This window comes from Pseudorca crassidens, chromosome 3 (genome assembly GCF_039906515.1).
Source record: "Pseudorca crassidens isolate mPseCra1 chromosome 3, mPseCra1.hap1, whole genome shotgun sequence".
NCBI classification, from domain to species: domain Eukaryota; kingdom Metazoa; phylum Chordata; class Mammalia; order Artiodactyla; family Delphinidae; genus Pseudorca; species Pseudorca crassidens.
In genome coordinates, this window is record NC_090298.1 from 168953954 (window position 1) to 168978064 (window position 24111).

At 59.4% G+C, this 24111-nt stretch overlaps 1 protein-coding gene across 4 annotated transcripts in view; it reads left to right on the forward strand.

The window, feature by feature from the left end:
- Positions 1-24111, forward strand: part of DPP9 (dipeptidyl peptidase 9) — a 41103-nt gene that overhangs the window by 11532 nt on the left and 5460 nt on the right. For 2 of the 4 annotated variants that reach the window (XM_067734107.1, XM_067734110.1), the window contains 15 exons: positions 1986-2098; positions 3294-3467; positions 3551-3719; positions 4468-4581; positions 7846-7974; positions 9246-9307; positions 10886-10986; positions 11649-11826; positions 12056-12218; positions 15605-15684; positions 18695-18847; positions 19253-19388; positions 21352-21497; positions 22448-22594; positions 23479-23631. In XM_067734107.1, the coding sequence (XP_067590208.1) occupies positions 1986-2098; positions 3294-3467; positions 3551-3719; positions 4468-4581; positions 7846-7974; positions 9246-9307; positions 10886-10986; positions 11649-11826; positions 12056-12218; positions 15605-15684; positions 18695-18847; positions 19253-19388; positions 21352-21497; positions 22448-22594; positions 23479-23631 (2018 nt within the window). Of the gene's footprint in view, positions 1-1985; positions 2099-3293; positions 3468-3550; positions 3720-4467; positions 4582-7845; positions 7975-9245; positions 9308-10885; positions 10987-11648; positions 11827-12055; positions 12219-15604; positions 15685-18694; positions 18848-19252; positions 19389-21351; positions 21498-22447; positions 22595-23478; positions 23632-23753; positions 23889-24111 lie in introns of all 4 variants that reach the window. The other 2 variants (XM_067734108.1, XM_067734109.1) reach the window with 2 other exon arrangements.

The window sequence follows — 24111 nt, forward strand, 5'->3', positions numbered from 1 at the left end:
TCCCTGGTCTGGGAACTAAGATCCCACAAGCCGTGTGGCCAAAAAAAAAAAAAAAAGAAATGGAATCATGCACTGCACGATTCTCGTCCCAACTTGTCTTGTGAACTTCAGAAGATAGCCCCATCGGCAACTCAGACGGGCGGCGTCACATCCGTGCCTCTAGCTGGGAATGATTCCAGCTGTGGCAGCTTAGAGAGTCCTTAGAAGTCGAATTGTGAATGCTTCCCACTTGTAGCTTGCGTTTTCACTCTTTTTTTACTAACTATACTTCATGAGGAAACTGTCATGAGTGGAAGACGCGAGTCACTTGCCATATTGAGAAGCTACCCATAAGAGTTACTGTGGTGGAATAGGTATTATTTATGAAGCTCTATCTAGCTCTGGAGGTGCCAAGCTTGGGGGGCGGCCCGCCTGTTCTCCCACTCTTAGAAGTGAAGCGCTGGGGCTTCCCTGGTGGCGCAGTGGTTGAGAGTCTGCCTGCCGATGCAGGGGACATGGGTTCGTGCCCTGGTCCGGGAGGATCCCACATGCCGCAGAGCGGCTGGGCCCGTGAGCCATGGCTGCTGAGCCTGCGCGTCCAGAGCCTGTGCTCCGCAACGGGAGAGGCCACAACAGTGAAAGGCCCGTGTACCGCAAAAAAAAAAAAAAAGTGAGAGCGCTTACGAGGAAGAGAGGCCAGCACCAGACCGAGCCTTCCTCCTGGAGAAATTTGGGATTGAGAGGGGTCAAAGCGGGACGCCTGCTTTCTGTGACCCGCTGTTGGCCACAGCGCATTCCTGGGCCACCGCAGAGCATCCCGCCTGCTGCCTGGGGGCTCTGCCCCAGTCCCTCACCTTGTTGCCCAGAGAGTGGGGAACCCAAAGCTTCCCGAGAACCATTCTGCTCCCGCCATTAACTTTGTTAACAGCCATAGTATCGTCATCCATCGAGGCTGAGGCACTTCCAGTTGGGACTTCCCTGGCAGTCCAGTGGTTAGGACTTCGTGCTTCCACTGCAGGGGGCATGGGTTTGATCCCTGGTCGGGAAACTAGGATCCCACACAGGGTGTGGCGTGGCCGAAAGAAACCTGGTTAGAAGATACGTCCTTGTTTTGTTTTAGTTGCCGCTGTTTGTGCTGAGTGCTTGTATCTCTTACCTCACTTCATCCACACAGGGATCTCGCTAGGCAGCTTCTGTATTTTACAGATAAGGTCACGTTAGCTCAGCGGTTCTCAGTCGGGGTGCTCCTGCCCCAGGGGATGATGCTCAGCAGTGTCTGGGGACGTCTGTGGTTGTCACACTGGAGGTGCTCTTGGCATCCAGTGGATGGGGCCAGGGAGGCTGCTCCACACGCCCCAGTGCCTGGGATTGCCCCCCAGAGGATGACCGGCCCCGGTGTCCGCAGCACCGAATGGGAGAGGCTGGACTGGATACACATTTCCCAGTCCTTCTGGACCTTTGCCCGTTCTCTGATCCTCGATTAATTCCTGGACCAGAGCCCAACCTGTGGAGAGCTGGGAATCACTGACCAACCCCCCGTTTTTCATCCTCTTGTGTGCTGTTTCTTTTTATTTATTTATTTATTCATTTATTTATTTTGGCTGCGCCAGGTCTTAGTTGCGGCATGCGGACTTCTTAGTAGTGGCATGCATGTAGGATCTAGTTCCCCAAGCAGGGATCCAACCCGGGCCCCCTGCATTGGGAGCATGGAGTCTTACCCACTGGGCCACCAGGGAAGCCCCATTGTGCGCTATTTCTTCAGTAACTGAGGCTAAGATATTCAGCACTAACATCTCAGGTGGAATTGCCTGCTGCTCCTGCTGGCAGGTGTAACCCAGGGTCCGTGGCTTCTCTGGGGAGGGGTGTGCCGTCAGGGTGCTGGAGAAGCAGGAGGAACCAGCCGGGCCCAGCCATGGGGAGTCAGGGCCCGAGGCCGGTCCCGCCCGAGTCCCTCGCCCCAACCCTGGCGAGGGCGCCCATTCTGGTTTTCCTCTCTTCCTCCCAAGGGATGCCCTATGGCAGCCGAGAGAACTCCCTCCTCTACTCAGAGATCCCCAGGAAGGTCCGGAAGGAAGCACTGCTGCTCCTGTCCTGGAAGCAGATGCTGGATCACTTTCAGGTGAGCCGTGGGAGTCGGGCCCTCCCGGTGGGCAAGGCAGGTGGGCGCACGGCAGCCCCTTCTTCGGCCTCACTCAGCTTCCTTGGGCCCTGCACCCACCCCACCCCTCCTGAGGGGGTCCCAGCCCATCCCCCGCTTAACAGCAGCCCCTCAGAGAGGAGCGCCTGGCCCTGGACACCTGTGCCACACCCACCCCCTCCCTTTGGTGCACACCCGAGCCCCAGCGTGTAGCTTGCGGTGACACCTCCCGTCAGAAGCACGTCTTCCTCTTAAATGCCTCACCAACGGCGTGCAAGCAACTTGGGCCGAGACCCTTTTATAGAAATTTAGCTAATAATGGATGCCGCCCAAAGTCACCTCGCTTCCAGAGGGGCAGACGGCCGGTGAGCGGCGAGAGTGCTTTGTGCACTGGTGTATGTTGATTTATTTTTGATCAAAAATAAAATATGACAGTACGCAGGGAAGGGAACCCGTGCAGCCCCTCTCCTCTGCCTGTCCCCTGTCCCGGGCTGACCAACTCCTATTCACACGGCTTTCCTCGCAGCGTGGGGCTCATTGTGCTTTGGATTCTGCTCTTTAAAAATGCATTTCTGGGAATTCCCTGGCGGTCCAGTGGTTAGGACTCCGCGCTTCTGCTGCAGGGGGCGCAGGTTCGATCCCTGGTCGGAGGACTAAGACCATGCATGCCACGCAGCACAGCCAAAAAAAAAAAAAAAAAAAAAAATTAATAAATTAAGAAAATAAAAATGTATTTCTTCCCCTTAACGTTCCTCTGAATTTCCACATCATCTTCAGAATTCTTCTTGGGGCAGCTGCATGGTGTCCACCATAGTTTACCTGCCCGCCCTGCCCAAGGTCAGGCGTTAGGGTGGTCAGGCGTGGAATCTGCCCCACCCCTACCCATGCCAAGAGCATGAACGGCTGGTGGTGGGTGGCTTCAGCTCGAATGCTCTCGCAGGAAGAGGCTGTGACCAGGGAGGGAGGGCGGGGGTCTGTAGGGTGTAGGGTGGCCCTGGGGGTGGAGGAGGGCCTCATGTGTCCTAGAGCGATTTGGTGGGGGGTGAGGAGGTTGCAACTACAGGTGAGCCCCGCAGCCCTGCCCATCTGTGCCGCTCTGTGGCCAGGGTGCTGGAGCCTCCAGCTGCTGATGCCAGTGTTCCGCCCCGCCCCCCGGCCCCGCCCAATGTGTCCCCAGGCCACGCCGCACCACGGGGTCTACTCCCGGGAAGAGGAACTCCTGCGGGAGCGGAAGCGCCTGGGCGTCTTCGGCATCACCTCCTACGACTTCCACAGCGAGAGCGGCCTCTTCCTCTTCCAGGCCAGCAACAGTCTCTTTCACTGCCGGGACGGCGGCAAGAACGGCTTCATGGTGAGCCCCCGCTCTCTGGTGGGGGGAGGCGGGGCAGGTGGCGGCCTCCTGACCCCCTGAGCTGGGTCTCTGTGTGTCCCCAGGTGTCCCCCATGAAGCCCCTGGAAATCAAGACCCAGTGTTCCGGGCCCCGGATGGACCCCAAGATCTGCCCCGCCGACCCCGCCTTCTTCTCCTTCATCAACAACAGCGACCTGTGGGTGGCCAACATCGAGACGGGCGAGGAGCAGCGGCTGACCTTCTGCCACAAGGGTGAGGCCGGGTGGAGGGCGCCGGGAGGAGGGCGGGGCGGACGGGAACCAGCACCCCTGGTGTGGTCTGTCATCACAGCCACCAGTCCAGCTTCTAGAAAGACTCCCACCCCTGTCACTGTGCTCCCTGCCGGACCACCAGGCGCCTTCCCAGAACGTGATCCCACGGCCCCTCTCCCGTGGCTCCCCCTCTGGCCCCACAGAGAGTCCAGCTGCCTGGCTCAGGGTCTGCCTCTGCGTGAATCGCCCCGGCCACTGGGGCCTGGCCTCCACGCCGGACACTTGTGCGCCTCTGCTCCCCTCACCCCCTCCTGCCTCCGCTCTCCTGTCCCCATGCCATTCTTCCAGCCCAGAACTCACCAGACCCGGCCTTCCCCTCAGGCCCCTGCTTGCCGACAGTGACATCAATCCTGTGCAGATATATCTGCGGGACTGCATGGGTTGTGGCCTCTGACCCTGATCCCTGCCTCCTGTCCTGCCCAAGGCCCTGGTGCCCTCTCACTAAACCTGAGCTTCTCAGCCAGGGGCGACTGGGGTACTGGCCATGTGCTGAGACATTTTCAGCTGTCACAGCGAGGTGAGGATGCTCCTGGTATCGAGTGGGTGCGGCCAGGGAGACTGCTGCACACCCCACAGCGCCCAGGATGCCCCCACAGAGAACGGTCCGGCCCTGATGTCAGCCGTGCCAGGGGAGAAGCCCTGCTCTAAACCAGACTCCTCATCTCTCGCCCGGCCCCCTCCCCATCCAGGCTTGTCCAGTGTCCTTGACGACCCCAGATCCGCGGGTGTAGCCACCTTCGTCATCCAGGAAGAATTTGACCGCTTCACTGGCTACTGGTGGTGTCCCACAGCCTCCTGGGAGGGTAAGCGCCTTTCCATTTTTAGAAGCACTTCTGCAAACACTTCTGTTAGCAGAAGCACAGTGTACATGCTGGTCTGCTCTTTGCTCTTTTCATTTAAGATAAGCCTCAGCAACCTTCCCATCAGCATCTGTGTCTCAGTCCTTTGAGGCCGCTGTGACAATACCACAGCCAGGGCGGCTTGTAAACAGCTGGCATTTATTCCTCACTGTTGCAAGGGCTGGGAGTCCAAGTCCAAGGCAGATTCGGTGTCTGGTGAGGGCCTCTTCCTTGTTCACGGATGCTGTCATATCACCCTGTCCTCACATGGTGAAGGGTCAGGGAGCTCTCTGGGGTTCCTTTTTGTGTGTGTGTGTGGTATGCGGGCCTCTCACTGCTGTGGCCTCTCCCGTTGCGGAGCACAGGCTCCGGACGCGCAGGCTCAGCGGCCATGGCTCACGGGCCCAGCCGTTCCGCGGCATGCGGGATCTTCCCGGACCGGGGCACGAACCCGTGTCCCCTGCATCAGCAGGCAGACTCTCAACCACTGCGCCACCAGGGAAGCCCTGGGGTTCCTTTTTATAGGGGCACTGATCCCCTTCATGAGGGCTCCACCCTCGTGACCTAATCACCTCCCAATACATCACACTGGGGGGTAGGGTCTAACATTTGAATTCTGTGGGAACACAGACATTTAGTCCATTGCAGTCAGCACCCAGAGAATCCTTTAACTGTGGATGTCCTGGGGGCGTGGATGTACCACAGTTTAGTTAAGAAGTCCACACTGATGGGCACTTTGGCTGTTGCCAGTTTCCGGTTTGGGTTTTGTTTTGGTGTTGTAAACAATACTGCAGCAAAATCTTCCTACATTTATCCTCGTGACCTCCTGGGAGTATGTTAATGGTCCTCAGACAGGGGTGGTCTGCCCCGCCCCCCACGCCCAGGGGACACTGGGCCGTGTCTGGGGACATCTGTGGTTGTCACGACTGGGGGTGCTCCCAGTATCGAGGGGGTGGGGGCAGGGGTGCTTCTCCACACCCCACCCCAGGGTGGCCCCCCGCAGAGAATGGCCCGGCCCTAATGTCTGCAGCGCCAAGTATCGAAAATCCTGCCTTAGAGAAAATTCCCAGCTGTAAGAGAGATGAATTGAAGTTACATGCATCTTAAATCTTGACGGGTTTTGCCAACAAGTTAGAAAGAAGCCAGATCAGCAGGCCACTTTGTATCTGTTTTTCTGTGCTGTGCGTGAGGCGAGGGTGTCTTATCTCCCCTGTTCAGTGGACCAAAGTCTGTTTCCTGAGCACGGGGAGAGTCGTTTCTTGCGGTGCGTGAGTACCATCACACCCTCTGCTGCACGAGCAGGAGTGGGCCAGGCCTCCGCTGCACATAGAGTCCTCCCTGGCCTTAGCGCCTCTGTGTGCGTCCGTGGGCGAGCGGCCACGCAAGCCAGGATGCGGGGGCCCAGGCACTGGCCATCCGCCGCCTCAGCCGAGTGCCACCTCGTCTGCTAGTCACCCCTGCCTTGACTTCAGCGTGTCTTCTCCTTAAATCAATTTGAAAAGAAAACATCATGGTCCTACCATGAATAGAAGCTAGGCATGAAAACCGTGCAGCGGAGAGAAACCAGCGCCGAACATGCTAGCCAGCGCCCAGGTAAAGGACGACTTGCCAGCGTCAGGCGCCTAAGGGCTGCTGGTGCTGCCGAGACGGGGCCGGGATCGGCACGTTCCTGGGGAGGACGCCGCACGCGCTCCCCCTTCATCTGGGCCGGGATCTTTCACCACCGCAGTGCTGTGTGTGCCCCTGGTCCGTGTCTCTGGGGAAAAGGGCTCCAGGTCAGGAGTCAGGGTCCTGGGTCAGGTCACTCAGCTTGTGACTCTGCGTGCCTGAAGCAGGTGACCATCCACCCTTCGACTTCCGGCCTATAAAGTGAGGTCTCTCCCCCTCGGCCCTGTGGCCACAGAGGCTGGGTCATTCTCTGTGGGGGGCCTTGGTGACTCAGCGTGTCACCTGTCACCTGAGTTGTGACAGCCACAAATGTCCCCAGACATTGCCACATGGCCCCTGGGGACACAGAATGGCCCCTGGTTGCCATTCACTGGTCTCGATGACATCAAGATACTCACTCTACTATTCTTAACAGCTCAGAACCCCTCAGGGGCTCAGATAGAGCCCCTGAATGCTGAGGCCAAGGGACGTCTACCCCGTTTGCTGTAGCCCCACTCATGGCATGCACCCGTGGAGCTACATGACCACAGCAACCCAAGAGGGTCTTTCCTGGCCAGGAAACTCAGGGCCCCGGAACAACCCATGCCCAGTGGACAGACATAGGAGCCCTTATCACTGAGTCAGAGCTGCAGCACTTCCACTGCCTCAGCCCTGTGGCTGCCAGCGCCCCATAGAGCAGGTGTGGAGACCTGAAGGCAGGGTGGGCTTGGCCGAGGTCAGCGGATGTCATTGGTTCATCCTAGTGAGTCAGGCGAGGGTACAGGGAGCAGATGGGGACCCTTCTCGGCAGCCGAGAAAGGAACAGCCGTGGGGTCCGTCCCCTTGATGTTGGCATTGCCCGTGCTCACACCCCTTGCTAGGCTGTCAGCTCCCAGTGATTCGCTTACTTCTCATGACAACTTCCACTGTACCCCTTCTTGAGCCCTGCCCCAAGTGTTAGTCTGCTCGGGCGGCCGTGACCACGTCCCACAGATGGGGCAGCTCAGACGTCACAGCCTGGAGGCTGGACGTCTGAGATGGGGTGTCGGCAGGTTTGGCTTCTTCCGAGGCCTCTCTCCTCAGCTTACAGACGGCTGCCGTCTCCCCCTGTCCTCACGTGGTCTCCCCTCTGCGTGTCTGTGTCCTAACCTCTTTCTATAGCAACAGCAGTCATACCGTATCAGGGCCACCCTCAGGGCTGCATTTTAACCGAATCACCTCTTTAAAGACCCCGATCTCCAAATACAGTCCCGATCTGAGGTCCAGGGGTTGAGACTTGAATGTAGGAGTTGGGTGGGCGTGTGGTTCAGCCCGTAAGTCCCCACGTGGCCATCTCCCTTGCCTCCCCGTGCTGGGAAGAGCGCCGTTCTTGCTCTGGTTTTACAGGGAAGGAAATCGAGGCCCCAGGAGGATATGTGACTGGCTTCAGGCCTAGTACACGGCAGAGCTGGGTTTCCGGCCCCAGGGACCATTCTTGTCTGGGCCCTGCCATGGTAGAGCAGAGTCCCCGTGTGGGCAGGGGCGTGCAGGGCGGCAGAGGGGACACCCGGCACCCTCAGCAGCGGCCCTGCCCCCTCCCAGGTTCAGAAGGCTGCAAGACGCTGCGGATCCTGTACGAGGAAGTGGACGAGTCCGAGGTGGAGATCATTCACGTGCCCTCTCCTGCGCTAGAGGAGAGGAAGACGGACTCCTACCGGTACCCCAGGACAGGTGAGGGCCCAGGACACATGAGGGCGGCTCGGCTCTGAAGCCTCATAGAACACAGTGAGGCACCAGCCAGGATGGGCCCACAGGACCCAGACAGGGATGGACCCGGAGAAGCAGGCTGCACTTGGGAACAACAGCCAGGCCAGCGCCACCGTCAGTGGTGACTGGTGTCCTGCCTCGGGGCCCAGGAGACAGTAGGAGCCCTGGGGAGGCAGTGGGAGGTGTGGGCCCCCTCCGGGGGCGCATCAGACACTCACTGCCTTGTGAGAATACAGGGTTTGCCCAGAAATACATGGAAGTCCCAGAAATCTACCAATTCTTAAATGTGGCTCGAATCATTTAAAAATACTTAGCAGGACTTCCCTAGCGGTCCAGTGGTTAAGACTCCACTCTTCCACTGCAGGGGGCACGGGTTCGATCTCTGGTTGGGGAACTAAGATCCTGCATGCCGCACGTGGCACGGCCAATTTAAAAAAAAAAAAAAAGACTTAGCCACACAAAATACATGTGCAGGCCAGGTTCAGCATCTTTGGGACCTCCGTGGAAGCCTACGACAGACTCGTTCTTGCTAACTGTGGGCCGTGCTAGGCAGAGCCTTCCTACGGAAACTTCCAGTCCCTGGTGTGAATGGGGAAGTCGGTCCTTCCCTTCCCCTGTTGGAGAGACGAGGAAACAGAGGCACCGAGACATTACCTGCTGGGGTGCGAGAGCCACGGGGGCCAGAGTTGAGATCCGTCGTAGGAATAACAGGGGCCTGAACCAAATCCCACCCTGGAGGGCATGTCTCGGTCACCCCAGCCTATAGGCCACCTGCCTCCCGACAGCTGAAGACTGGCTGTGTCACTGGGACGTGGGCCACCTTTCTGCATCATTGGTGCTTTTGTTAACGGGCGTGTGCTGTCTTTGCAGCCAGCATTCAAGCTCTCCAGAGGCAGAGAGGCATCCTCCTCGTGTTTGTGTCCCCCTCACGGCCCTCCCACCAGCCCAGGCCTGACCTATGTTCTTAAACAGCAGAGATGTTGCCACGTCACTGTCGGGACTAAGGTCCAGGCCCAAAGTCAGACAGTCCTGCCTGGGGGACTTTGTGCCTGGGCCAGAGAGGGTGACGCACCTACAGAGAGACCTTTGGCCACCTGGCGCCTTCCTCCCCTCCCCCCACGCCGGCCATGTCCCTGCCTGTGAGGATCACCCCCCACCCCAGCCACCGCCCCCAACACCTGCTCTGAGCCCTCTTGGCAACACCTGCCAGATCCACCTCGCTTTCGTTTCTGCAGGCAGCAAGAATCCCAAGATCGCCTTGAAACTGGCTGAGTTTCAGACCGACAGTCAGGGCAAGGTAAGAGGGGTCTGGGCGCCCGGGAGAAGCTTCTGGATGAGGAGAGGAGGGCCGGGGTGTGCACTGGGAGACGGGTCCAGAGGCTGCTCGCCCCCATTGCATGGCAGGTGCTTCTCTTGGCCAACTGAACCTGAAGAGGTTCTGCCCGGAGCCCCGGCTTCCAGGCTGGGCCCTGCCGCCCGTCACTCTGAACCTGGACTCCGAGACGGGGAGTGGTGAGCCCAGCCCCACCTGCCTCCAGGTGGCCCCGAGGCGTGGGGAGGGGACGCCCGGGCATGCGAGGGCGGTGGCTCGCAGAGCTTCCAGAACAGGGAGCTCAGAGGGGTGGGGAGCAGTTGCCTGGAGCACCCCGACCTCAGGCCAGGGGTGCCCCACCCCAGCCTCTGAGCAGCTCCTCACATATCACTTCACCGGCCCCATCTGTTCTGCATCCTTCCCTCTGTCAGCTGGTCGTCGTCGCACACAAGGGTCCTCATCGCCCAGGGAGTCGTTCCTCAGGACCCCACAGCCAGGAGGGCAGAGGAGGCTAAGGGGAGAAGGGCTGTAGGGATGCCCAGCCCCACGTGGGAATGTCAGAGGGCGACGCCCCTCGCAGCAGAGGTTGGAGCAGGCGGAGGAGCCGGGAAGCCCCTGCATATTTTTGCCAAAATGGCTTCTCATGTAATGTTTCATAAAAGAGGCGTGAGATTAAATACACCTATTTTCATGATTGGGGGGGTGGTTTTGGGTTTGGGCATGATTAGGCCCTAACCAAACCCCTTCTGCACTCTTGACCGGAACATTACGGCAGGTTCTACAGGGATCTGTCCTAAGTGGCTTTGCTGAGCCCCCACCAGCTGTTGTAAATGGTTCCTGGCCGCGTCGGATGGGCAAGGTCCCGAGGCGGGCGTGGGTTTTGCCCACTGAACAGGCAGGTGGGGCAGGCAGGGGTTGGTGGCGAGCCTGGGTGTGGGCCGTGCTGAGGCCCTGCCCGCCTCTCCTGTCACCCCTCCCGGGGAGATGCCCTGCCAGCCCCGTGTCACCTCCAGGAAGCTGCAGCGGCCAGAGGCTGTGTCTTACCCAAGGCCACCCGGCTCTTCAGTGACAGCCCAGGCCAGAGCCCTTGGTTTCCAGGCAACAGGCTTTCATAGCAAAGTACCACTGGGAGGTTTAAGCCACTGAAGTTCATCATCTCCCGGTTCTGGAGGCTAAAGGTCCAAAATCAAGGTGTTGACAGGGCTGGCTCCTTCCGAGGCCTTGAGGGAAGATCTGTTCCAGGCAGCCCCCCTTGGCTTGGAGACAGCCGCCTGCTCCCTGTGTCTCGTCACAAGACGTTCTCTGCCTGAGTGGTGCCTCTGTCCCTTTTTATAAGGACACCCGTCCTGTTAGGTTGGGCCCCCCCACCCCAGTACGACCTCATCTGAACTAGTCACACCTGCGACCACCCCGTTTCCAAATAAGGCCCCCTTCTGAGGTACCAGGAGTTAGGGCTCCAACATGTGGAGCCGGGGGGGACACAGTGCCCCCCAACAGTGGCTGTCTCCTCCTGGGCAGCACATGGGCAGGCCAGACTGTGACCCGAGTCTGCTTTGCCTTTAGATTGTGTCGACGCAAGAGAAGGAGCTGGTACAACCCTTCAGCACGCTCTTCCCGAAGGTGGAGTACATCGCCAGGGCCGGCTGGACACGCGACGGCAAATAGTGAGTGTCTCCCTCACTAGGTAGAAGGTGTCCTTTTGCAGTCGTTTTCTACCTCTTCTGCCCAAGTTGGGGCAGACACCTCTAAACCAGGGCCCCAAACCACCACCCGGGGGCCAAATCCAGCCCGCTGCCTGTTACCATACAGCCCACAAGCCAAGAATGGCTTGTCCGTTTTTCAGTGATGCAGGGGGAGATCCAAAGAAGAGTATTTTGGGGGCTTCCCTGGTGGTGCAGTGGTGAGGTCTCTGTGCTTCCACTGCAGGGAGTGCGGGTTCGATCCCTGGTCAGGGAACTAAGGTCCCACAGGCCACGCAGCACGACTGGGGGGAAAAAAAAAGAAACTGTCCACTTAGAGTAGAATATGAAACAAAGGATAAATAAAGGCTGAGGATTTGGCAGAAGTCGGCCAAGTTTACAAATGATGTGAGGTGTTTTCAGAACAAACTGGATTGCACGGTTCTGTCAGCACCCCCGTCTCCCCTTGAGCGGGCGTGCCGGCTACGGACCCTTTGCGTGCTGCAGGGTCACCTACTCAGGTGTCAGTGAGGTCGGCAAAGGAGGCGCCGTTCTGATCAAACACAAGTGTGGAAGGGGGGCCATTGGGCCCTGGCTGGCCTCCGCTGGCCCCTGAGGTGCCGGTCCTCTCTTGCCTCACCCCCCAGTGCCTGGGCCATGTTCCTGGACCGGCCGCAGCAGCGGCTTCAGCTCGTCCTCCTGCCCCCGGCCCTGTTCATCCCCACCGCCGAGAACGAGGAGCAGCGGGCAGCCTTCGCCAGAGCCGTGCCCAGGAGCACCCAGCCGCACGTGGTGTACGAGGAGGTCACCGACGTGTGGATCAATGTAAGGGCAGGGGTGTGTGCCCCACCCGGGCCGGGGTCCCGCGTCCCCGCCCCCAGCTCCCCAGCTGGACGGGGGCTGGCGATGTGGAGAAGCCAGCTCCGGAGGGAGAGTCGGTGGGGTCTGACCTCTAGCCAGGCAGTCGGAGCCTCCCCTTTCTCAAAGGGATGTGTCCCCCCACCACCCCAGCCCCCGCCTCTGACACATCCTCTCTCTCTCTCTGCCCGGACAGGTTCACGACATCTTCTATCCCTTCCCCCAACCAGAGGGAGAGGACGAACTCTGCTTCATCCGCGCCAACGAGTGCAAGACCGGCTTCTGCCACTTGTACAAAGTCACCGCTGTTTTGAAGCCCCGTGGCTACGACTGGACCCAGCCCTTCAGCCCCGGGGAAGGTGAGCGACCCTGACTAACACCTTGCTCATCGCCTGTGGTTTGTTCCCTGGTCCCACCCCAGAGGGAGTGGGTGCCAGTGACTAAGAGGCCGGCCTTTCCCAGTGCCAGTCCTGGTCTGGCAGGGTTATCACAGCCGGCTCCCGGCTTATTCAGGCGGCAGTATTTATTGAGCGCCGACTACATGCTAGGCCCTTTGCACACCAAGTCTGTGCTGTCTGGCTCTTTATAGGAAAAGCTGCCCCGCCCTAGGTGCGGGGTGGGGGTGGTGGGGGGCGGGTATCACTGTAGGAAGAGAAAAGCGAAGACCTCTCCTCTGGTGGAGGAGGCAGGCATCATCCACATACAGTGAGAGGCCAGGAGGCCAGGGGCACAGCAGTGGATAACGTGCCACAGAGCAGAGACCGGGTGGAGGCAGAAGCAGCCACAACACGGCGCTCCAGGCCGAGGGTCAGCCCGTGCAAAGGCCCTGCGGCAGGGCGGGGCTGGGCCTGGCGTGTTGGAGGCACAGCCAGGAGGCCTGTGTGGCTGGAGCAGAGTGAGCGAGGGGGAGACAGGGAGGAGGGGAGGGCAGGGAGGGGACGGGGCAGGTGGCACAGGGCCTCGTGGGCCGCGGGGAGGACTAGGGCTTTTACCATTGACCTTCGGCCGGTTTAGAATGATTCTTGTGGCTGTTCATGGAGCAGAGCCTGAGGGAGGGGGGAGGTGACAAAGTTGGGGTCAGGCAATGGGGCTGAGCTGACTCTGCTCTAGATCCAGGTGGGCCCGATTCTGGATGTACTTGACTGCTGAGCTGACACGGTGGATTGCACTGGGGTCTGAGAGAGAGAGAGAGAGAGAGGGACGGCGTGGACGTCTGAAAGGGTTTTGGAGTTCCAGTCTGAGATGGAAAGACTCTGAGGGGACAGTTTAGGAGAGAACTGTTGAGTTGGGTTTTGGACATGTTCAAGTTGAAGCTCCGTGCAGGTTCTGGGACCAGGGTGGATCCACGGTGGGAATGTGGGTGTCCTCACACACGGATGGCATCTCAGCCTGGGCACAGGCTGGGGCACCAAGGGCGGAGCCTGGGTAGGTAGGGTGTGGTCTGAGTGCCAAGCAGGGCTCTCAGAGCTTGGAGCAGGGTCTCCCCGGCACTGCGGACATCAGGGCCGAGTCACTCTCTGGGGGGTGTCGGGGCCCTGTGGGGTGTGGAGCAGCATCCCTCCCGCCACCCACTCGATGCCAGGAGCACCCCTGTTGTGACAACCACCGATGAACCCAGACACCACCCAGTGTCCCCTGGGGGTGGGACTGTCCTGGATGAGCCACAGGGCTTCAAGGCCATGCCCGCTAAGGAGACTGAGGCCGCCACGGTGTGAAGACGGTCACCCAAGGGAGGGGGTATCCGGGGGGCTCGGGCGCCGCAGGAGCCCGAGGGTCAGGAACAGACTAAGCCACAAGCTGCCGGGGCGTCAGGTGAGATGGGGACCAAGGAGTGACCACCGTCTGGGCGTTGTTGTCCTTCAGGGTTGAGCGCGGCTGTCACAGGCCAGCTGAGCCGTCTCAGAGACACTCGTCAGCATTTGCTTTCCTGTTTGGAAACCCCCTCGCCTTGGAGATCTCACTGGAGAAACCCTCATCCTCCCTCTTGAAATGGGCAGCCAAGAGCTCTCATTCTGCCTGGTGGTTGTTGAGTGGGGCTCATGGCAGGTGCCCCCGGGGGACCCTTGCCTTTGAGGTGGGCCCTGCTGGTTTCTCCTCCGCCCTTTGGTGCCCCGACTGCATCCTCCCCACCGCCCTGCCTCAAGGCCTCCGCCTGCTGCAGGCAACTGAACGGTCCAGAAGGCGAGGCCAAAGGAGTGGGTTCCTTAAGGGCGTCCCGGCCAAGTGGGAGGGCAGTCAGGAGGCTGGGGGACCCGGTCAGGAGGAGTGTGTCCAGGTGACACAGGTGGCTCCCCAGCAAGGGGCCGGGAAGGGAGGAGGGAGGAGCCTGGCATGGTCTGCGGGACCCTCTGGGCCGTGAGCAGTGTGGGCTTGAGCCCAGAAGACGACTGAGGGCAGTCAGAGCGAGTGGGAGCAAGGCAGGGGGGCCAGCAGGTTGAACCATCGCCCAGGCCTCCTGGGGGCCTCCTGGGGGCAGCAGGAGAATTGAGGGCACAGCGACTGTGGACTGGGAGAGGTATGTCGGCAGGGCCGGCCCCAGAGGAGGCCTGTGCGACTGGGCTCCCTGCCTGGGCCCAGCAGAGTGGGTGTCCAGCAAAGGCGTGAGTGGGCAGGAAGTGGCGCATCCGGCCCCTGGTGAGTGAGGGGCGGAGGAACAGCCCTCCCTCCCGGGTCTTCTTGTGACAAGTCACCCGGCCCAGGTCTCTGCACTGGAAGTTCCTGACTGTGCAGCCCTGTGGATCTGTGCGGGGACATCTGTCCCTCCCTAGGTGACGTGGTCAGTAGTGTGCTTCAGATCCAAGAGGATAGAAAACAATTTTAGGGACTTCCCTGGTGGCACAGTGGTTAAGGATCTGTCTGCCAATGCAGGGGACATGGGTTCGAGCCCTGGTCCGGGAAGGTCCCACGTGCCACGGAGCAGCTAAGTCTGTGCGCCACAACTACTGAGCCCGCGCACCTACAGCGCGTGCTCCACAACAAAGAGAAGCCACCACAATGAGAAGCCTGCGCACCGCAACGAAGAGTAGCCCCTGCTTGCCGCAAGTAGAGAAAGCCCATGTGCAGCAACGAAGACCCAGTGTGGCCAATAAATAAATAAATATTTAAAAAAAAAAAGAAAAGGAAAGAAAACAATTTTAGCCAGTGCTCATAAACTGTCTTAATAATTTCTAACATGTGGCAAGACACATTCCGTATTGTTATGTACCTGGTAAAAATTCAAAAGCGAGGCCTACCCACCAAAAAACCTCCTGTAACTCCACTGAGCCTTTGCTCAGCCCCAGAGTTTAATCAAGATCTGGTTACGTGGCCTAAGCAGTCACAGGTCCAGGCATGGAAGGTGGCAGTTTGACCTGCAGGATTCTAAAATTGGGTGCTTTTTTTTTTTTTGGCCACATGGCCTATGAGATCTTAGTTCCCCAACCAGCCATTGAACCCGTGCCCCCTGCAGAGGAAGTGCAGAGTCTTTACCACTGGACCACCAGGGAAGTCCTGAAAATTGGGTGCTTTTGATAAAAATGCAGATCCTTGGTTTTTCTGGGGAAATGCTGGCGCCCCATCCACATGGTGGGAACCTCGCACCTCGCTCCCTGGGCTGTGGTGTGGCAGGTCCTTGTACCATCCCTGGGGCCCAGCCAGTGTACCTGCCCATCACCTGGCTGCCTGGGCTCCGTGGAGAATTCATTGTGTGCTTTGAGTCCCCATCATAGCTTCCCGGGCTCCCTTCACCTCTTTTCCTTTCTTCCAGATGAATTTAAATGCCCCATCAAGGAGGAGATCACACTGACCAGCGGCGAATGGGAGGTTTTGGCAAGGCACGGCTCCAAGGTACCCGAGTCTCCATGCATGCTTGTACACGCATATGTGCACAGACACAATGCACACGTGCTCCCGCCCCCTCCAGACCCCCGGGCCTGTGGCTTCTCTCTCCGCCCCCCCACCCGGCCACTCCCTCCTGCTCTGCACGCCGAGGGCCACGGGGGCTGTGCTTCCCACCAGCTGGAGACCCTGGGTCCAGGAAGCAGGCTGTCCTGAGCATCCTTTGTTGGATCCTAGTGGGTGAGGCCCAGCCCATTCTCAGTGCCATCTGGAGCATTCACTTAGCCTCCATCCACTCCCTGAAGCCACCTGTCCCCAGGACAGCAGTCTGTGAGTCTGTGGGACACTGGTGGTGCCCACCGTAGAACTGTCCTGCAGCTTCCAACGGGGGCCCACCCCCATGCCTGCCCGGGGAGGTTTGGGAACAAAAGATGCAGCTGCAGGGCTGAGAGGTGCACCTTCCACTCCCCGACCCAGATGCTCCATCATAAAGATGTGACCAGGGCTTCCCTGGTGGCGCAGTGGTTGAGAGTCCACCTGCCGATGCAGGGGACACGGGTTCGTGCCCCTGTCTGGGAAGATCCCACATGCCGCGGAGCGGCTAGCCTGTGAGCCATGGCCGCTGAGCCTGCGCGTCCGGAGTCTGTGCTCCGCAGCAGGAGAGGCCACAGCAGTGAGAGGCCCGCGTACCGCAAAAAAAAAAAAAAAAAAATGTGACCAGAGTATCTTCACCGGGGTCCGGGTCTACAGAATTCCAGATTTTCCAAAGAGACCCCTTAATCAGACCTCCTGGATCCCTGCCTCACACCAGCATAAAGGCCTCCTGGACCAAAGACTTAGATGGAAAAAACTAAACCATACAAATAACCAGGAGGAGAGGTGGCCAACCCTTTTAAAGTTGAGAGGTGGGCTGCCTGTGTGCTGCCCAGGGCTGCCAAGAGAAGGGGGCCAGGCACCCCTGGGCAGTGCAGCCAGGGGGCGTGGCTCGGCCTTTCTGGGGTGCAGAGGCGGCATCTATTACAGCGTCAACCTATGTCTCACCTGACCCGGCAGCCCCAGGTCTAGGCGTGGACCTTACGAGGCCACCCCAGGGCACCCTCGAGAGGTTAACGTGCAAGTGTGCATTGCTGTGCTCTTCATACAGTGGGAAATAGTGGTTAGAAAACACTCGAGCAAGAGAAAAGTTATTGCTGAGTTCCGGTTCTGTAGGTAACTGTGTCCGTTCCCATATGACCACACCTGGCCCTACTCAGTCGCCCTGCTGTGGTTGAAGCTCACTGGAGGCCCCTGTGCTCATAGCCTCGCTCGGCCCCTCGCTAGCTGGGTGCTAAGACTCAGTTTCCTCACCTGTGAGATGGGACCATCAGATAGCACTGGTCCTCTCCACAGCAGTTTCCCCCTTGGCGCCATGGACACTCGGGGCCAGAGATGGGCACTGTGGGTGTGGAACAGCCTCCCTGGCCCCACCCTGGGGGTGACAACCACAGATGTGTCCAGAGGCTGCCAAACGTCCCTGGGGGGGCAGAACAGCCCTGGGTGAGGACCCTGCTTTAAAATATTTGGACGCCCTCAGCGCAGCATCTGGCAGACACACAAGACAGTCCTTTCTCTAAGGACTTCTCTGGCGGTCAAGTAGTTAGGACTCGGCGCTTTCACTGCCGAGGGCCTGGGTTCAGTCCCTGCTCAGGAAACTAAGATCCCACAAGCCGTGTAGTGCAGCCAAAAAAAAAAAAAACCCAAAACCTTTCTTTAATGTGAAAGTTTTACCTTCTGCATGCCTTATCTTTTTACCCAGAAATTTTCTTTAAAAAAAAAGCATTTTAAGAATTAAAAAGGGAAAGAGAGCCCTCTGCCACCTCCACGGCCGCATGCTCCATGTGGCCTGTGCCATGGCCCCAGGCCTCGGTGGGTCCCCCGCCTGGAGATCCTTCCTGCCTGCATATCTTCTCACACGGTCCTTGTGACGACAGCAGCACACGACTTAACTACCTGCGGTGTGGGGTTTTCCCACGACATCCTCCATTTCTAGAAAACCAGCATTTATTTTTCAAGTACAGTGACAGCGAACACATCAGTGTTTGTTGTAAAAATTGAATCGTTCTAAATAATCCCCTTCCATCCTCACCCCAGACCCCTGTGACCTCCCCACTCCGCCTCAGAGGTGACCACGGGGGGAAATCACTGCAAATCTTTCCTATTTTCACACATCTCCACAGGAGCATCATAATTTTAGAGGATTTGTAGGGTTTTTTTAGACAGTATAGCTTTATGTGGCCACAGAGAACTGTGCCGTAATTACGGAGCCAGTCCGTCTTTTGGGCATTCGGGGTGTCACCTCTCTTTAGTCTGAAGAGCACTTGGAGCATCTTTGTGCCTTCGTTTTGAACTCACCTCTCTGGTGGAGTCCTCAGGAGCAGTTCCCAGGGGTGTAATTGCCGGTTCAGAGGATGTGCCTTTTTGAAGTGTCTCTTTAAGCGTCTGTGCTGCGTGGTCAGCCCCAGCAAGGCAGTGCTTGTTCCCGGCCCCAGAGCAAGGTTCCTTCCTGCACCTCCTGAGGACAGTGCCTAAGAACCATGCCAGGGGTCTGATGGGCGTTCCCCCAGGAAACCGGTGGGGCAGGGAATTACCACTTCTTAACCCTGAGCACCTGGGTCAGAGAGGTGGGCTGTCCCCACTGGGGACCAGGGCCGGGGACTGGCAGGCCCAGGACAGGCCCTCCCTCAGCCTCTGTCCCAGCACTGGGGCCTCAGCCCCCCTCAGCGGCTGATCTGGATCTGCCTGGAAGGAGCTGTCCGGACCCAGAGTTCTGACTGCAAGTCAGACCGGAGAACACGCAGTTAGCCCAGCCCTAGTGGGGTCTGCTCCTGCCCCACGGGGTCTGTGAAGTCTCCCAGACAGCTGTCCAGCCTGTGGGCTCAAGCCAGCTCGGAGAGAACGGGTCCCCTGTCCACAGAACGCTGGGCCCTCCCTGGGGGTGGGGAGGGCGGCCCTGTCACCAAGAGCCCCCGTGCCCCCGCAGATCTGGGTCAACGAGGAGACGAAGCTGGTGTACTTCCAAGGCACGAAGGACACGCCCCTGGAGCATCACCTCTACGTGGTCAGCTACGAGTCAGCCGGCGAGATCGTGCGCCTCACCACGCCCGGCTTCTCCCACAGCTGCTCCATGAGCCAGGTGGGCACCTCCCTGATGCTCCCTTCCTTGGAACATTCTGGAAGATCAGGCAGCATTCTGGAACATGAGCACAGGGCTACCCCCATCCCGGGCAAGCAGCCAGTGGCTGTTTGCTGGCTGCAGAACCAGCAAGATAGGCACACTCTGGCATCGGGCAGGTCTGGCTCTGACCCCCACCCCCGCTGGGTCCAGCGGCCTCCGCCTGGGGTCCCCTGGCCAGGGGACAGGCTCCTCTCACCTCAGTCTGCTTATCTGCAAGGCAGGGCTGGTGGTAACAGCAGCAGAGTTAGGTAGGGGAACACACCACACGGGGTGAAGATGGCATGTGGTTGATGCAGGTGGCGGGCGAGCAGGGAGGGGGAGGGGGAGGCGCCCCGCGGTCTCAGCACCCCGTCCCGCCTGCAGAACTTCGACATGTTCATCAGCCACTACAGCAGCGTGGGCACGCCACCCTGCGTGCATGTCTACAAGCTGAGCGGCCCCGATGACGACCCCCTGCACAAGCAGCCCCGGTTCTGGGCCAGCATGATGGAGGCGGCCAGTGAGTAGCCCCAGGCCCCCGGGCTCCTGAGCGAGTCCTTCCCCTGGGGAGCCCCAGCTTGCTCGTCGCAGGCCTGGTAAATAAGGCCGGTGAGAGGGGGCCATCTGGGCGAGCACAAGGCATTGAGCGGCGCGGCCCCGAGAGCGGGTCGAGCATAACCACAGGCCCCGACCTGTCCTGTGGGCCCCCCGAGACAGTCTCTGGTTTCTGCGCTGCTGTTATGGATGGAGCACATACTCAGTGCAGGAGCCGACTCTGCCAGATGGATGGGGTCCCTACACGGGCCATCCTCGTCCTCAGGGGCGGCCGTCTCCCAGGGCGCCTGTGCAGAGCAGACGCTCCAAAGCCTTCATTTGTGGAAGGAGCCGGGAGTAGGTCGTGAGGGGCCTCGGGGAGCACGAGGCAGCTTGTCAGTTTGCCCAGGAGCCTCCAGGGTGCCAGGACTCTGCCCGGTTGACCCCATGTTCCAATTCTGGCTGCGGAAGCGAAGGCAAGTCAGCTCATCTCGCTGAAATGTTTGCTTATCTACAGAACGGTCCAGTGGCCCCCCATGGGATGTAAACCAAGCGCTCACGTAGCGCCCAGCTCATAGGAAGCGCTCACTAAAGAGGACGCCCTTTCCTGAGCCCAGCCCTGCCACTTGCAGATTTCTAGAACATTGTAGGAAATAGGAACCCCTGGAGTTTGGGGTGGGTTTTATGGGCTGGAAAACAGTTTGTCACATCACCGCCCCCGAAAGCTGAATAAGCAAGGAGCCCCCTCCATCTGACAGCTCAGGCCCTGACTCTCCCCATGTCGCCATGGACGTGACAGCGTGGGAACTCTGGCCCTGGTTCACAGAAGAGGAAACAGGGAAGGGAGGGGCCTGCCAAGGCACCCAGCACAGCCAGTGGGGCAGCACTGGGGGCGCGGGTGTCCCGATCCCCAGCCCCCGGCGTGCAGGCAGGCAGACGGGGGCACCGCTGCCCCAAAAGTCCAGTCTCGCCACATCTGTGAGAAGCTGGCAAGCTGGCCCGTGGGCCAACTCCGGCCACGTCCAGTCATTTTGGCATCACCCGTGGTGACTTTGGGGCTGCAGCAGCAGCAGAGTCAAGTATAGTCAGCCCCTCCCTAGCCACAGGTTCCGCATCCACGGACGCAGCCAGCCGCAGAGCATTCCAAAGAGAAAAGCTTGAGCTGTGTGTGGCAGCTGTTTACGTAGCGCTTGCATCGTATTTACTTAACGTTTGGTATCAGGTACTATAAGTAACCTAGAGGTGACTTAAAGCTAAAGCGCGGGGGAAGGTGTGCATAGGTTATATGCAGATACTGTGCTATTTCACATGAGGGGCTTGAGCATTGGCAGGTTTGGGTATCTGAGGAGCGCCCTAGAGCCAATCCCCTGAGGATACAGAGTGACGAGTGTGGTTACAACCCAGAGACACACGACGGCTCTTCTGCGTGTAAAGCCAAAAATACTTACTACTTAGCCTTTTACAGTAAATATTTGCAGACCCCTGACCCACATCACTATTTACTTATTTTCCTCTTAAATTGACACTCTGTTTAACCTAAATGAACTTAAAGGAAGAGTTGTCTTCACCACTGGATTGGAAAACCAGTGTTGCTTTGCAAAGATACAGGTAACCATGAAAATCAGAGAGAGCCCCCTCCCCGCCATAAAACTGTCCATTAATCAGATCCCAGCGTTGTCATCACCTCCGTACTAGGTGAGCCAGTGTCGGGGCTCTGGAGTTGGTCCCGGCCAGACTGTGGCCTGGCCCGAGCTGGCTCACAGGGTGCAGGGTCACTTCCGCCCTCAGCCTCTGATTTTAACTGTCGGGCAGCACAGGAGATGGGGTGCCTCCGGTCCACCCTCCGGGGCTGGGGGAGTGTGGGTGTCGGCCAGACATAGGCCCTGCTTCGAGGTGGGCTTCCCGGGCCCAGCCCGGCCCTCGGAGCCACAGCCACTCTGTCTCCGCAGGCTGTCCCCCGGATTACGTGCCCCCGGAAATCTTCCATTTCCACACGCGCTCGGATGTGCAGCTCTATGGCATGATCTACAAGCCGCATGCCGTGCAGCCAGGGAAGAAGCACCCCACTGTCCTCTTTGTGTACGGAGGCCCGCAGGTGGGCGCTGCCCTGCTCCCCCACACCCTCCCCCTCCCCCAGTGCCCCTCCCCATCCCCACTGACCACGCAGGGTCCTTGGGGGCCCCTGGCTCTCCGCACACCACACTTTCTAGCACAGCCACCCTTTCACCTGCTGATACTCCTGTGTCCCTCTGGGAAGCCCCCCTAAACCCGGCGTGTGTGTCTGGGCCACCTGCCCAGCAGTGACCCACTCTCACCCCTGGTCACCAGCTTGGGGACAGAGGTGGCCAAGGGCCCTGGGCCCAGCTCTCTGTGAAGGGGACAGGCCAGGCAGGCAGGTTGGCAAGCAGGTCCATCTAAGAGAGCGGTTCTCTGCTGGAGGTGATCTGTCCCCCAGGTGGTACTTGGCGATGTCTGGGGACATTTGTAGTTGTCGCAGCTGGGGTGGGGGATGCTCCTGGCATCTAGTGGGTAGAGGCCTCGGATGCTGTCAACACCCTACAGTCAGCGGGATGCCCCTACCCGCAGAGGACGATAAGGCCCCAAACATTCATCGTGCCAAATAAGGGACTAGCGTAAGTGACGTCACTTGGGGAACACAGCGCCCGCCACCCGCAGCAGTTTTTGTGTCTGTTTTTAGAGATAACTGAAGGGTAGAAAAGAAAGAGGCTGAAGAAATAAGGGAGTAATTCCATGGAGGGCCTGGGGCAGAGTCCCTGGCCGAGAAGGGAGCCTGGCCGGGACCTTCCTCTCTGTAGCACATCCCAAGCACAAGGCCTGGTGCACAGTGGGCCCCCGTCTGACCTTCTCCTCCCCACCACTTCCACAACCTGCCCAGGGCCATCCATAGCCTTCACGATAGAGCACAGGCCCTGTCTTCAGGCTGTAAGCCCCCGTCCCATCCCGCTGGCGTCTCGCCCGTCTAGCCCATCCTGCCGGTGTTTTACTTGTATTTCTCACACTCGCCTCATCTCGCCTTCCCCACAGGTGCAGCTGGTCAATAACTCCTTCAAAGGAATCAAGTATTTGCGGCTTAACACTCTGGCGTCTCTGGGCTACGCCGTGGTCGTGATTGACGGCAGGGGCTCCTGTCAGCGAGGGCTCCGATTTGAAGGGGCCCTGAAAAACCAAATGGTAACATCTCTTCTCAGTCCCTTCCTGTGTGGTGAAGGGGGACCTGGGGCTTGGGGGTGGCCCTGGGGCACCTTCATCAAAGATGGTCCTGGCCAGGATGTCAGTCATAAGTGGGGCGGCCTTTGGAACCAGAGGGAACATCCACTCTGTTGCTCAGCTCTGAGTTGAGCCTGTGGGGAGACAGGTAGACACACGCCCCACCTGGTGCCTAAAACCCAGATGCAGCCAGACACGTCAGTATAGGCCTGATCAGCAGGAAGTCCCAAGGGTTGGTCAAGACAGGCACTGGTGGCTGTGGAAGTGGTGCTGATGGTGGTGATGGTGGTGGTGTTGATAATAACGATGGTGATCGTGATGCGGATGGTGATGGTGATGGTGGTGGTGATGCTGAGGATAATGGTGATGAAGGTGGAGATGGTGATGAGGATGAGGACGGTGATGAGGATGATGATGATGGTGGTGGTGGTGATGAGGATGGTGCTGGCGGTGGTGAGGACGGTGATGACACCAGCTGTTCATCAAGCCTCAGCATACGCCAGGCCTCAGAGTACAGGACACTCGGCATCTCGTTTCATCCTCACACCCACTGTAGACTCGATCCTATTCATGTTGACGTCCTCGTTTTGGGGATGAGGAAACTGAGGCCCAGAGAAGGGACATGACTTTCTCAGAGTCAGCCAGGGGATGGTGGGGCAGGGTTGGTGCCAGGCCTGTCTGACCGCCACCCCAGACAGCAGATTTGCATGGGGCCTGGAGAGAGGGGTAGCTTCCAGAGAGCTGCTTTTGATCCAAGAGGAAGAGGGCTCCCTGCAAGGGAAGAGGTGGGACAGCAGGGCGCGTGCCTGGGAGGAGGCCACTGAGAGGTGCCTGGCCTCATCCCCCAGGGCCAGGTGGAGATCGAGGACCAGGTGGAGGGCTTGCACTTCGTGGCCGAGAAGTACGGCTTCATTGACCTGAGCCGGGTTGCCATCCACGGCTGGTCCTATGGAGGCTTCCTCTCGCTCATGGGGCTGATCCACAAGCCCCAGGTGTTCAAGGTGGGTCCTGTCCCCACCTCCTCCCTCCTGTCTGCCAGCGCCCACCCGTGCCCCTTGGAGCCCGCCCCCCCGGGGGAGGCATCTTGGCAGGGGCCTTGCCACGTGGCTGTTTCTCCCCGCAGCAGCCCCATGGGGCCGAGCCCCCCTCCTCATTGCCCGCCACTGCTGACCCCAGGATGGCGTCCGGCTGCACAAAACCCCGCCAGCAGCTCTCTGTGGGAGGCTGAGCCCGGGACCCCGGCCTCGGATGGGCAGAGGTGGGGCATGGTGTGAAGAGCGTCGGGGGAGGGGCCCCCAGGCCGGCGGCACTGTCAGGGCACCGCGGGGCGGCGATGAGGAGGCGGAGGCGGCAGGAAGGCAGTGGGCCCAGGGAGGGGCCGATCCCGGCCCCGGCGTGCTCATTCAGCTCACCCACCCTCCCGAGACAATGCACGGTCCACGGGGGAGACACGTCTGAGGGCCCCTCCCCTGCCAGCCCCC